Below are 10,168 nucleotides of genomic sequence, written 5' to 3'. Positions count from 1 at the left end.
AAGAAGCGAAATGAATATACATAGTCTGAACCTGCCAATTCACGGATATTAAAAACTAATCAGAAATTAAATACATGTTATGTCTTAATCATTAATCCTTATTGACCAGCTGCAAAACACGTTTAACTTTCTCATGTCAAGCTTCTAGTCAGTCATTTAGTCTATTGCTGGATGATTATGCAAAGATACTGTTGTTATAGCAACGGTAGGTTGTCGTTTGTTCACCTTGGTGATCGAAATAGTCGGCATGACCGTCTGAGATGGAGTGGTCACAGCAGCAGGTCGTGTCAGTCTGGGAAGTGTTTTGCTGAATGTGGCCATGGCTTGGACTTCAGGAGCATGGCTTTCAACTGCAAGCAGATTACTAAAGATAAAGATGCATGCAATGTACAAACTTAGTAAATGGTCGGTCATTAACGATTAAAAACAAGTTGTTGTTCTCCACAGTCAGCCCACCCTTTATCTACACGCACCTGGCTGTTCCTTGCTCTTGAACTGTATCCGGCAGCAGGCGAACCTTTTGGCACAATGATATCGGATCATGCCGATGATGCCGAAGAGGAATCAGAAGGACGAAGATGGTTATCAGGCCGATCCAGATGGGCTCGCCCAGAAGTCGCTGCCCAATCGATTTGCTTGAGGTGATGCTGTTGGTCACCATCGGGGCACAGAACGGGTCTGCAAAAGACATTTTAGTTCAGAGAGATTTGATGCATTTATTCATTTATTAACTGGTACAGCCGTTGGGAGAGGATATTGAAAGACGCGGCAGCTGACAATGCCGGGCTTGGGGTAAAACTTTACCTCTCACAGCAAGTTTTAATCACGTGGTCGTTAAAATTTTCAAGACGACTACCGGCAGTCCCGAAGATCCGACTTTTCTGACTGCTCTTTCCTCGAAGGTTCCTACTTTCTGCCAGAGTCTTTGCCCTTCTGGCTCAAGTCTCGTAAAGTTCATTGGCGATGAAAAAAGCTGTTGTCAGTTTTGAAGACCTGCCGACCAAGTGATCCGTTCGCACTAAGTACCGAAAAGACATAAGTGGGGAGGTTTTGCTGCCGTAATCAATCGTCATACACCCCAACACGTGACAGACAACAAGGGTTGCCATTGGATAAAAACACAACCAGCATCCTCCAACCAATCGTCAAATAGCCAACGCGAGGAGAGATCACACCCCAGTGACTTGAGCCCTATGAAAGCTTGTGAGCAAATTAATTAATTTAATTAATTAGGAGCTGTGTGGTTCAGTTTAATCTAGACTTTAATTGTGGGAGATTTTTCCTGCACCACTTTGAGCTATCACATGACAACAGCTGTAATGGCAGACCTACCTTGATGACAAATATAAATGAATAAATAAAAAAAACAAGCAAAAGAATAAATATAATTAAAAGACAGACAGACAGACATTCCAAACAAGCATACCAACCGATTAGCAAATGATGAATAAACGATCAGTGAGATAAATAATTGAAAACATGGCGTTTGACGAGAGAGCTCTTTTGTGTCTGAAATAAAGCATGATGCCAGCGCCACCTGGTGTCTCGCTGTTCCTACCTGTCTCGTGAGCATCGCACTCGCAGACGGGCTGACTGGCGTTGCCGATGCACGTTCCTCTGTTGTTGCACTCCTCCCGACGGCACGTGCCGTCATCCATGTGGCATCGCGTTCCCCAGAATCCCAGCGTGCACTGACATTTGAACCCTGGGTCTGCTCCAATCGTCTGACAGTCACCGTGTTCACAGACAGACAGCTCGCACCACGTGACCTGACAGAACAATCCTGGGGGGTGGGGAGGAATGTGGCATGTTTCACATTGTACTCTGAAAAGACATAGTCTATCTCCCTATTCAACAAATCATCATCATCATCATCATCATCACCATCATCACTTCCATCATATAATACCTTTAATGCCTATTTTTTTCGTTAAAGAACTAGTAGGATGAGAAAGTTTTTCCTATGATTTGCCAAATCCCCGTGCACATCACAAAGTCCACAATCCAACCAACCTTCCGACAACGACCAGTAAAATAAGGCCATGGTGCAACAAGTTTAGCAGATACCCACCCGTATAACTGGGAGGACAAAGACAGTGAGCTCTGACGTCAGAGAGTTGAGTGCACGTGCCATTATTGAGACAGGGTTTCTCCGCGCAGGAGTCAAAGGTCGAGTTAAAGAAGGTCTTCGACTTGTTCAAATACCCTGGGTCTGTGATAATCAAAATTTTGAGAAAATTTTGAGTTCTTAAAGAAGCAAAGACAAAGCAAAAACAAACACTAAACTAACGTAAAACTAAAATAAACAGATCAGCACCAAGATAAAAATAAAAATCATAACCAAAAACAAACCAACTGTCAGTATTTAAGTAAGGTGTTAATTGAAAAATACAACTAATGCACAAAGTAAACAAACGAAACTATCAGATAATTGTCTTCAGAACGGGAAATAATTCACATTACGTAAACATCCAATGTTTTCAGAAAATGAAAGGCTTTGTAAAACCTACAAACATATCTGATCGGGTGGCGTATTTACCTGGAAGAGCTTTCAAGGAAATGTTGAATCCCAGCGGCGAGGCTCCATTATTTTGAACAGATCGCTTTTTCTTCATGTTGGTCCGACTGCCTGCAGTCAAGCGGAACCTCACTCTGTTTAATCTCGATTCTATTTCATTCTCAGATGGTTCTTGTCCGTACACTGAAAGAAGTCTCTCGGCTTGTTCACTTTCGCCGAGCGAAACATCGTCGATCTCCAGCCTGTCGGTGACCTCGAGGTTCACGTGACGGATGCTGACGTGAACTCGACTGCCGATGGGCGCGCGGACGATGACCTCCTGCTGAGCGTTGTCAGGGTAAGGTAGGGGAAAGTTCACGCTGACGACAGACACAACATCTTCTCCACGAAGCCACACAGGTGCTGATGTCAGATGAAGTGGATCGCCGATGGTGGACAGTGGAACTGGGAGAAAAACAAGTTTTATGATAATAAAAGCGCATAGAAGACCTTTTGGGGGATGAAATGAGTTGCAAGTCAATAAAAATACAAACATACCAAAAACAAAACAACAAAAAAAAAACCAACAACAAAACCAACAGCAACAATAATAACAAAACAGGAGAAGTTGGGAGAGAGAATGGAAAATGAGAGAGAAAAGGCGAGAGAGAGAGAGAGAGAATCGACCGTCAGACAAAGAGGTACAGACACTCGTTAGGGATGCAAATAACTTTCAATTTCTCTACAGTTTGGGTTTAATTCAGTTTAAAATTCTCCTTGAAGCTTATTGCAAACTTTCATTTATATGACATTGTATTGTTTTGCTTTCCTACTTTGTTTCTCTGCGGAATTAAATGTCTTTACACGGTTTTAAGTTTTGTTTTCCGGTGCATTAGTCTGCTACAAGCTGTTAATGTGAATTATTTATTATCTACTCAACACGATAATTTTTTGTCTCATCAGAGAGATCGCCTAGACTGACCAGTGCTGCTGTCCTTGTGAATTGATTCATGAATAAATAAAAACTAAGAGCTTTACTGCCCCCTGCTGAGATAATAGGCTGCAGGATGCACGAAGCATGTAACAAGCTTCTATCTAGATGAGATATTGATAAAATTCCTCAAATTATTTTAGTTGAAATAAATGATGTGTTTATCTAGGCCCAAATGGCTAACCCGGATGTAAGAGTGAAAGAAATAAATATATAAATATATAATATATATATATATAATAAATATATAATAAACCTGATGTTTGGCGAAATGAAGTGCTTCATTTTTGGAGCAAACTGTTTTGAATCAGAATACCCTTCAAATTACATTCATGTACAAATGACAGGTGTCTGTTGATACCCTATTCAATCTTCTACCCCCATCCCCCCCAGATTAACTGTACAAAGTGGTTGTGTGTGAAAGACAGAAAGTCAGACACAATCTGACAAATCACGTGACGGGAAAAGTCACAAGAAAGGTGAAGTGTGTCTGGCAGCCTGGAACTGGAATACCCTGGAATTCGGAGACCGAACCATCCAAAGAGGCGGAAATTTGAGCCCCAGGACAGTTAATAAGTGAGAAAACTCAGTTTAAGCATTATCGAGGGGGGAAAAATGCACCGCCAGCATGTTACAGATCCGTCACACCTTCCACTACGAGAACCGACAAAGGCCACGAGGGAGAACCCTCCCGGATCACTAGTCAAACTATTTTGGGAGCCGCTGTACAAATAAAGTGCTCATGAATTGTTTGCCTCTTGTCACACGATGCGCAGTCTAGCAGTCGATAGACATGCCCGGAAGCTGGTCCTGGCGGCGGCCCACCCGACCACACCCTGTCGCACGATCGAAGAGCGCGGCGCTGTTGCATCAGTTGGTAGCAGCCAGCGGCATCCCGTGTCCCGACATCGATTGCGCGTGCCGTCCTCCCGTGGCTGCTGCTGCTGCAGAAGGAGGTTAGTGTGACACGCACGCGACCAGATGCGGGGAACTCTCAGACAGGAGAGCGGATGGAAGGGGGAGCAACAGGCAGAAAGCCCCTTAGTGAATGGAGCCTCGTTTTCGAAGAATGGTAAGAAAATGGAAGAGGGAAGATAACGATCATACGGGTATCCGAAGACTTTGTTAGCACTTGTTAAACATCGCGATGAGCAAAGAAGCAGGTTCAGGTTATTATCTAATTTCAAAGTCAGCGATTTACACCTGTAGTCAGCAAGTCCTGCAAAATCTCGCTCCTGCCTGGAGGGTTGTGAAGGTTCAGAACCCGGATAACAATTTGCTCAGACAGAAGACGACGAAGAACGACAAGCATCGTCTATATTCGTCAAATTTTGCAAACTGCAGGTGACCACTACAATTAATGTTTGTCCGTTCACTTCATCAGCTTTGCACGTAAACACCATTCATCTATTGTCTTCTCAACGATGACTTCTTTGGAAACATCAGAACACTTCCTCCGTCCTCAAGTTTTTCTGTGCATTTAACAACTACACGAGAGTTTCCATACTTGCTCTTAGGCTTTCGAGATTTGGTATTTTCTTGGCAACTTGCATCATCCATTCTATGTTTAACCGTGATGCCAGTGAGGATTTGAACAGGCGAGGAAAACCGTTATTATTTACTTTTTCGAGATTCATGTCTCTGCTTGTGATTTCATGTTCGAGACAAATGATACAAAAAGTGTTGGGTTTTTTTTTGTTTTTTTTTTGAGCGCGATGAGTCGGGTAGGTCTTTAACTCATTCACTTACCCCGTGCTCACCCACCTACCCCACCTGCTAGTTCATTGATTATATAGTTCAAAACCTTCTTGTCAACGAATTTTTTAGAAAAAAATAGCACGCTTGTCATCTAGTGATGAAAGCCGGTGAAATTCAAAGCAACATTGGCGGCAAAACGTATGCAACAAATAGAGCTTCTTATTCATGTCAGGATGCGGTTCTGTCTTCTGTGTGTAACCTGATGCCGAGAACCTTAACAGCAGCGACACAATGAAGTCCGATGTTATCTGCCCTTCAAGTATTGAAATGTCAGCTGACAGCAAAGAATTCTCCATTCAAATCCACGTGCGTGCGTGCGTGCGTGCGTGCGTTTCTCTTCGTTGTTCATATTTCTGTTCTTGATACAAATATCTTTAAAAATCAAAGCAGATTACATTGATTGAATTTTTGTCAACTTATATTTTCGCGTAATGAAAATTACTTCATCAAAAATTATATAATGAAGTCGCTTCCCTTTTAATCTTGGCGTTCACCGAGTTTAAAATGGACTAAATGTGTTTGAAACTTTCCAGCACAGACTTTCAACTCTTATTTTCACATAAAAAATAAGATTTACACAACTAAACTAAACAATCAAAACAAAATACTTTGCTTACTTTCCTCGTACCAGCCTGTGAAGCCTTCAGTCTCCAAGACAGCGGAGCGGTTGAACCTCACCTGCAGGACATTGTCAGACGACACGAACTGCCTCCTCACAACATTAGCCGAGGCAGGGTCACCGATTCCTGTAACCCAACCTTGACCTAGGTTGACCTGCAGGGAGTGCTCCTCCCTGTCGATGAAGTGAACCTCGTCGAAGCCCATTTTGACCCGATGACCGCTGGTCACGTGGATCTCAATGACGCAGTCGATGGCGTCTGGGAAGGGACGCGGGAAGTTGAAGCTGGTAAAGTTCTGTTTGGATTTTGTGAAGGTGGTCATCTGGCAGACGGACATGTTGACTGCTTGGTAGGACAGCCAGAAGGCAGGACCGGTGATGGAGTAGTCAGACCGGAAGCTTACCTGCGCCGCGAGAAATCAGCATTAGAGTATGGCAGTGGATTTTTGTTTGTGACATGGACTATTTGTTTTCGTCCATTCCTCCACTCATTCTTCTTTACAATAAACGTTTAACCTGACCTGCCCTCCAACAACAAAAGTCAATGCTGTAACCTCCAATGTTTCGAAGATTTAGCGAGATGACAATGCTCACCTCTGCGAAGTTTGTGAGGGTCAGGGCCACAGTGTCGTTCCGTTGCCCACAGATCCTCCCCTGGTGAGTGGTGTTGGCCAGGAGGAGCCAGTCGTACAGACACTCGTTCTGCACCTCCAGCTCCACGCTTCTCAGGCGCAAAGCAGGCGGTGTCCCTGTGGAGCCTGCAGATCCATTTCGTGGCATCATCGTTGGTGTAGTTATAGCCATCGGCAGACAGACGAGGACGAAGAGTACCCTCGGAGGAGTTGATGTAGACGTATCGAAGGGGAGATAGCTCTGAAGTGTCTGTTAACGATTAGATTCTACTTGAACATGTATGCGAATTTCCGTTAAACCAACACATTTTTACTAGCTTTTATTATCTTAGTCTATAAATCATGCCTGCTGTTATGACTACCTGTATTACACAATCATTATTTTCACACACAGGTGTATGTTATACTGAATGGACGAAATACTGTGTCACCTACAGGGTATCCCAGCTGCCATCAAATTTAACCCATTGGAGACTTACTTTGCACAGTTTTGTGGCAGACAAAAGGTAGCTTTGTGTCACATGATGTCCACGAAGACGTCACTTCCGTCACAAAAGGTCATGTTGTTGACGAAAGTAGAGCGCAATGGTGTCGCTATGAGACAGGAGTTATCTGCACATCGGAGAGTTTAATTTTGCAGTTTAATTTCTCCGAGACACACCCTTCTCTCCATCTCTCAGTCTGAAACTTGACAATTGCACACAGAGCAAGAGACCAACAGACAAAAAGATAAAAAATAAAGTCTGACTTCTATTTATTATTGTTTCATTGCTTAACACAAACTTTATTTCCAACGAACACCTCTTTTTTATCGGTCTTAAGTGGATTTTTTTCAACTGAAAGAATTCCTAAACTTTATTTTTTATCATAAGTAAGTTGCAGGTGAATATTAGACATACCATATTTAGCCGTCCCTCCAAGCCTGACAGTCACATTTTTGTTGTCTGGATAGTCTAACAAAACAAAAAGCAACAGCCATTTGACAATTTAATATCTGAACAGGAACCAGTTCACAGGTAGATAAATAGGCAAAAATTATATCATCAATAATTGTTTTACCCAATGAAATTTCTTTACAGTCTTTCTGTATCTTTATCTTTCTGTCTCTCCTTTACGAATTAATTTAAATTGTCCCTTTATCCATTCACCAATCTACCCGTTTCCTATCCACTCCTCAAGAATGTCATCTCTTCAGAAACTCTGGAATGCTCGGACAATTACTACTGAAGAACTATGTGTCGATCATTTACCATTGCGGTTGGGTTATCTTGAATCAGGCTTCTGTATTCTTATCATTTCTGAAGTGTGTTGATTACCTGCCAGGTATCTGGTGAGAACCGCTGCAACGTCTTCCATTGCGGGTGGTTGCCACAGCGACGCCGAGACCTGCTTGCACCGGTTACTCGCCGTCTGCCAGTCCGCTCCGTCCTCCAACACCCGCACACACCCGTGAGTCTCCCTCACCCACGTCTCGTTACAGCCGCTGGACCCTGTCCCACAGATCATCCACCAGCTCACAGCTTCTTCACAGAGATCAGCAAACTTTTCTCAAGTACCTCTGTCGTAGGACGATTTAATGTTTGACAGAGTTTGGCGAAGTTAATGTCATCAACACGTGACTACAAAAGTCCGTTAACCACAGACTCGCTGCGAGGGAGATTTTATGCATATACATAATCTTTGGACACATTCTGGCAACAACGATTTTTGTCCTGTCCCATTAATTTATATTCCACACGAGACCCTTGCATAGTTTAGTTTAGTCCTTGTTACTCCTATAGGAGCATAGGGCCGCACTTGCATGCTTTTGTTCTTTTACTTCCATTTTCCCTCCGCTACATTTCTTTCTTTCCTTCGCGGTAGAATGCGTGCATTAACAATTTTGTTTCCACAGTATCTACTAAATATATCCTCTGCAAAAAAAACAAACTCCATCTCTCGATTCCCGACCATATATTTGTCACGTGATATATGATTCTTGCGATCAGGGAGCGAGCGCGCATTAATCTGGAGTAGCATTGCAGGAGACATTTCTTGTGTAATCGTCGCTGATGTCGCAAACCATCGTCTGCTAGACTTGTCACACATTGATCTTCCGCCCTACTGACCGACTTATTCACGGGTAGAAACGGGAGGAACAACGGGGCAGGTCTGGCGCAGTGACTAATGGTATTAACGTTTGACCCCGTTGCTTAGTTACTAAGTCGATGGTTTATCAATGTAAGCCTGTGGAAAGACGGGTGGCAGATCGCTTGATTTCAATTTCCAACAAGAACTGTATTTCCTCCAGTGAATGATATGAGTAAGAGAGAACATAAATGCGGTTTCATCAATTACTAATAGGCGGTGAGAGTGTTTACAGCAAGGGTACCCGTACTCGATCATTAGCCAACTCCCGATACCCGTGTGACGCAAGGTACTTTATCCGGGTGCTGAAGAAGGTACGTCAGTGAAGAAAAGGAAACGAAAAAAAAAAAAAAAAAAAAAAAAAAAAAACTAACATAGGACACATGTCCTTAGCGACTATATTTTTCGAATCTACTTTCAGTATACATCTTTGAAATATTTTTATACTACCGGAATTCCAAATAAACTAAACACTATGTATATTCTGGGATTAAGTTCATGACGAGTTTTGCATGAATTGATTACTTAATTGAAATAGGCCATAAGGAGGACAGAGGACTTTACTTTGGATGCTGTAGATACAGTGGACCACTTTTACTGCTACGAGAACTTAACATCATATAAATAACACAGACATAGCGAAAAACATAGCTACCATGCAAGCTAAACACAGACAATATTAGCGATCATTATCAGGCGTTAGGAGGCGATTTTAATATTTATTTATATATTTATAATGGAACTTGCCATTGCGCAGTCGAACAGTGAGATCGAATCCTCGATAATTTTTAGAGTGGTCCGCAGTAAAATGTAGAAAAAGGTAAAGGATGCCACAACTTGGTGTAACAGTTTTACTTTTCCAGACCAGTCACCGCAAAGTCTGTTGGACATTAAACTGCCTCCAGGAACAGGGCTTCTTGACAGTTCCAGGAAGTCATAATCACACCCGAAGGGGCTATTGAAAAAAAAAAAAAAAAAACAGGTCGTAGATTATAGGTAAATATGAAAAAATCTTACACGGACACATCGAAAACTCACAGAAACATGGAGACACCCACACATGTATATCATGCCATCACAAAAGGTTGTATCCAAGGATTACATCTATTTTCATGTGTGATCATTGTAATCAATGCTGGGTGTCATTGTCTGTCATGATACATGGATCATCGTCAATGACATACCTTTCGCTGTTTTTATTTTCCAGCCAAAAGTCCCAGAACTCAAGCTCCAGCTCGGCTGTCGTGGGAGCATGAACGAAGTAGGTGCAGTTAGTATTATCCGGGTACTTTCCTGGATAACCTGGGCTTTGAAGACGCACCCAGCGTGTGTTAGAGTCGAGGGTGAAGTTTTTGTCACAATCGACTGGTTTGGAAGATTCAGCTTTGGGAAAAACTAAACATAGATTGATTATAAACAGGAAGGGAAAGTACAATAAATATTCATTAACTATTTAAGGAAAGCATCAGAGACAAAAAGTGTGCTTACAATCTCAGAATCACAAAGAAATAAAAATAACCAAGAAGAATCCATAAATAAATCAT

The 10,168-nt window shown here is 42.4% G+C and overlaps 1 protein-coding gene across 1 annotated transcript; it reads right to left on the bottom strand.

The window, feature by feature from the left end:
- Positions 1-2,480: 2,480 nt before the first annotated feature.
- LOC112577451 (cubilin-like) lies at positions 2,481-8,062 on the bottom strand. Its single transcript, XM_025260522.1, has 6 exons — positions 7,814-8,062; positions 7,397-7,450; positions 6,977-7,109; positions 6,460-6,747; positions 5,864-6,269; positions 2,481-2,962 (listed from the first exon to the last, which is right to left on the bottom strand). Exons 4-6 carry the CDS (start codon positions 6,667-6,669, stop codon positions 2,481-2,483), a joined length of 1,098 nt encoding a protein of 365 aa, XP_025116307.1. The 5' UTR covers positions 6,670-6,747; positions 6,977-7,109; positions 7,397-7,450; positions 7,814-8,062.
- Between the last annotated feature and the right edge of the window lie 2,106 nt (positions 8,063-10,168).

This window comes from Pomacea canaliculata, linkage group LG12 (assembly GCF_003073045.1).
Source record: "Pomacea canaliculata isolate SZHN2017 linkage group LG12, ASM307304v1, whole genome shotgun sequence".
Classification (NCBI taxonomy): Eukaryota; Metazoa; Mollusca; class Gastropoda; order Architaenioglossa; family Ampullariidae; genus Pomacea; species Pomacea canaliculata.
This window is presented reverse-complemented; position numbering and strand designations above follow the sequence as displayed.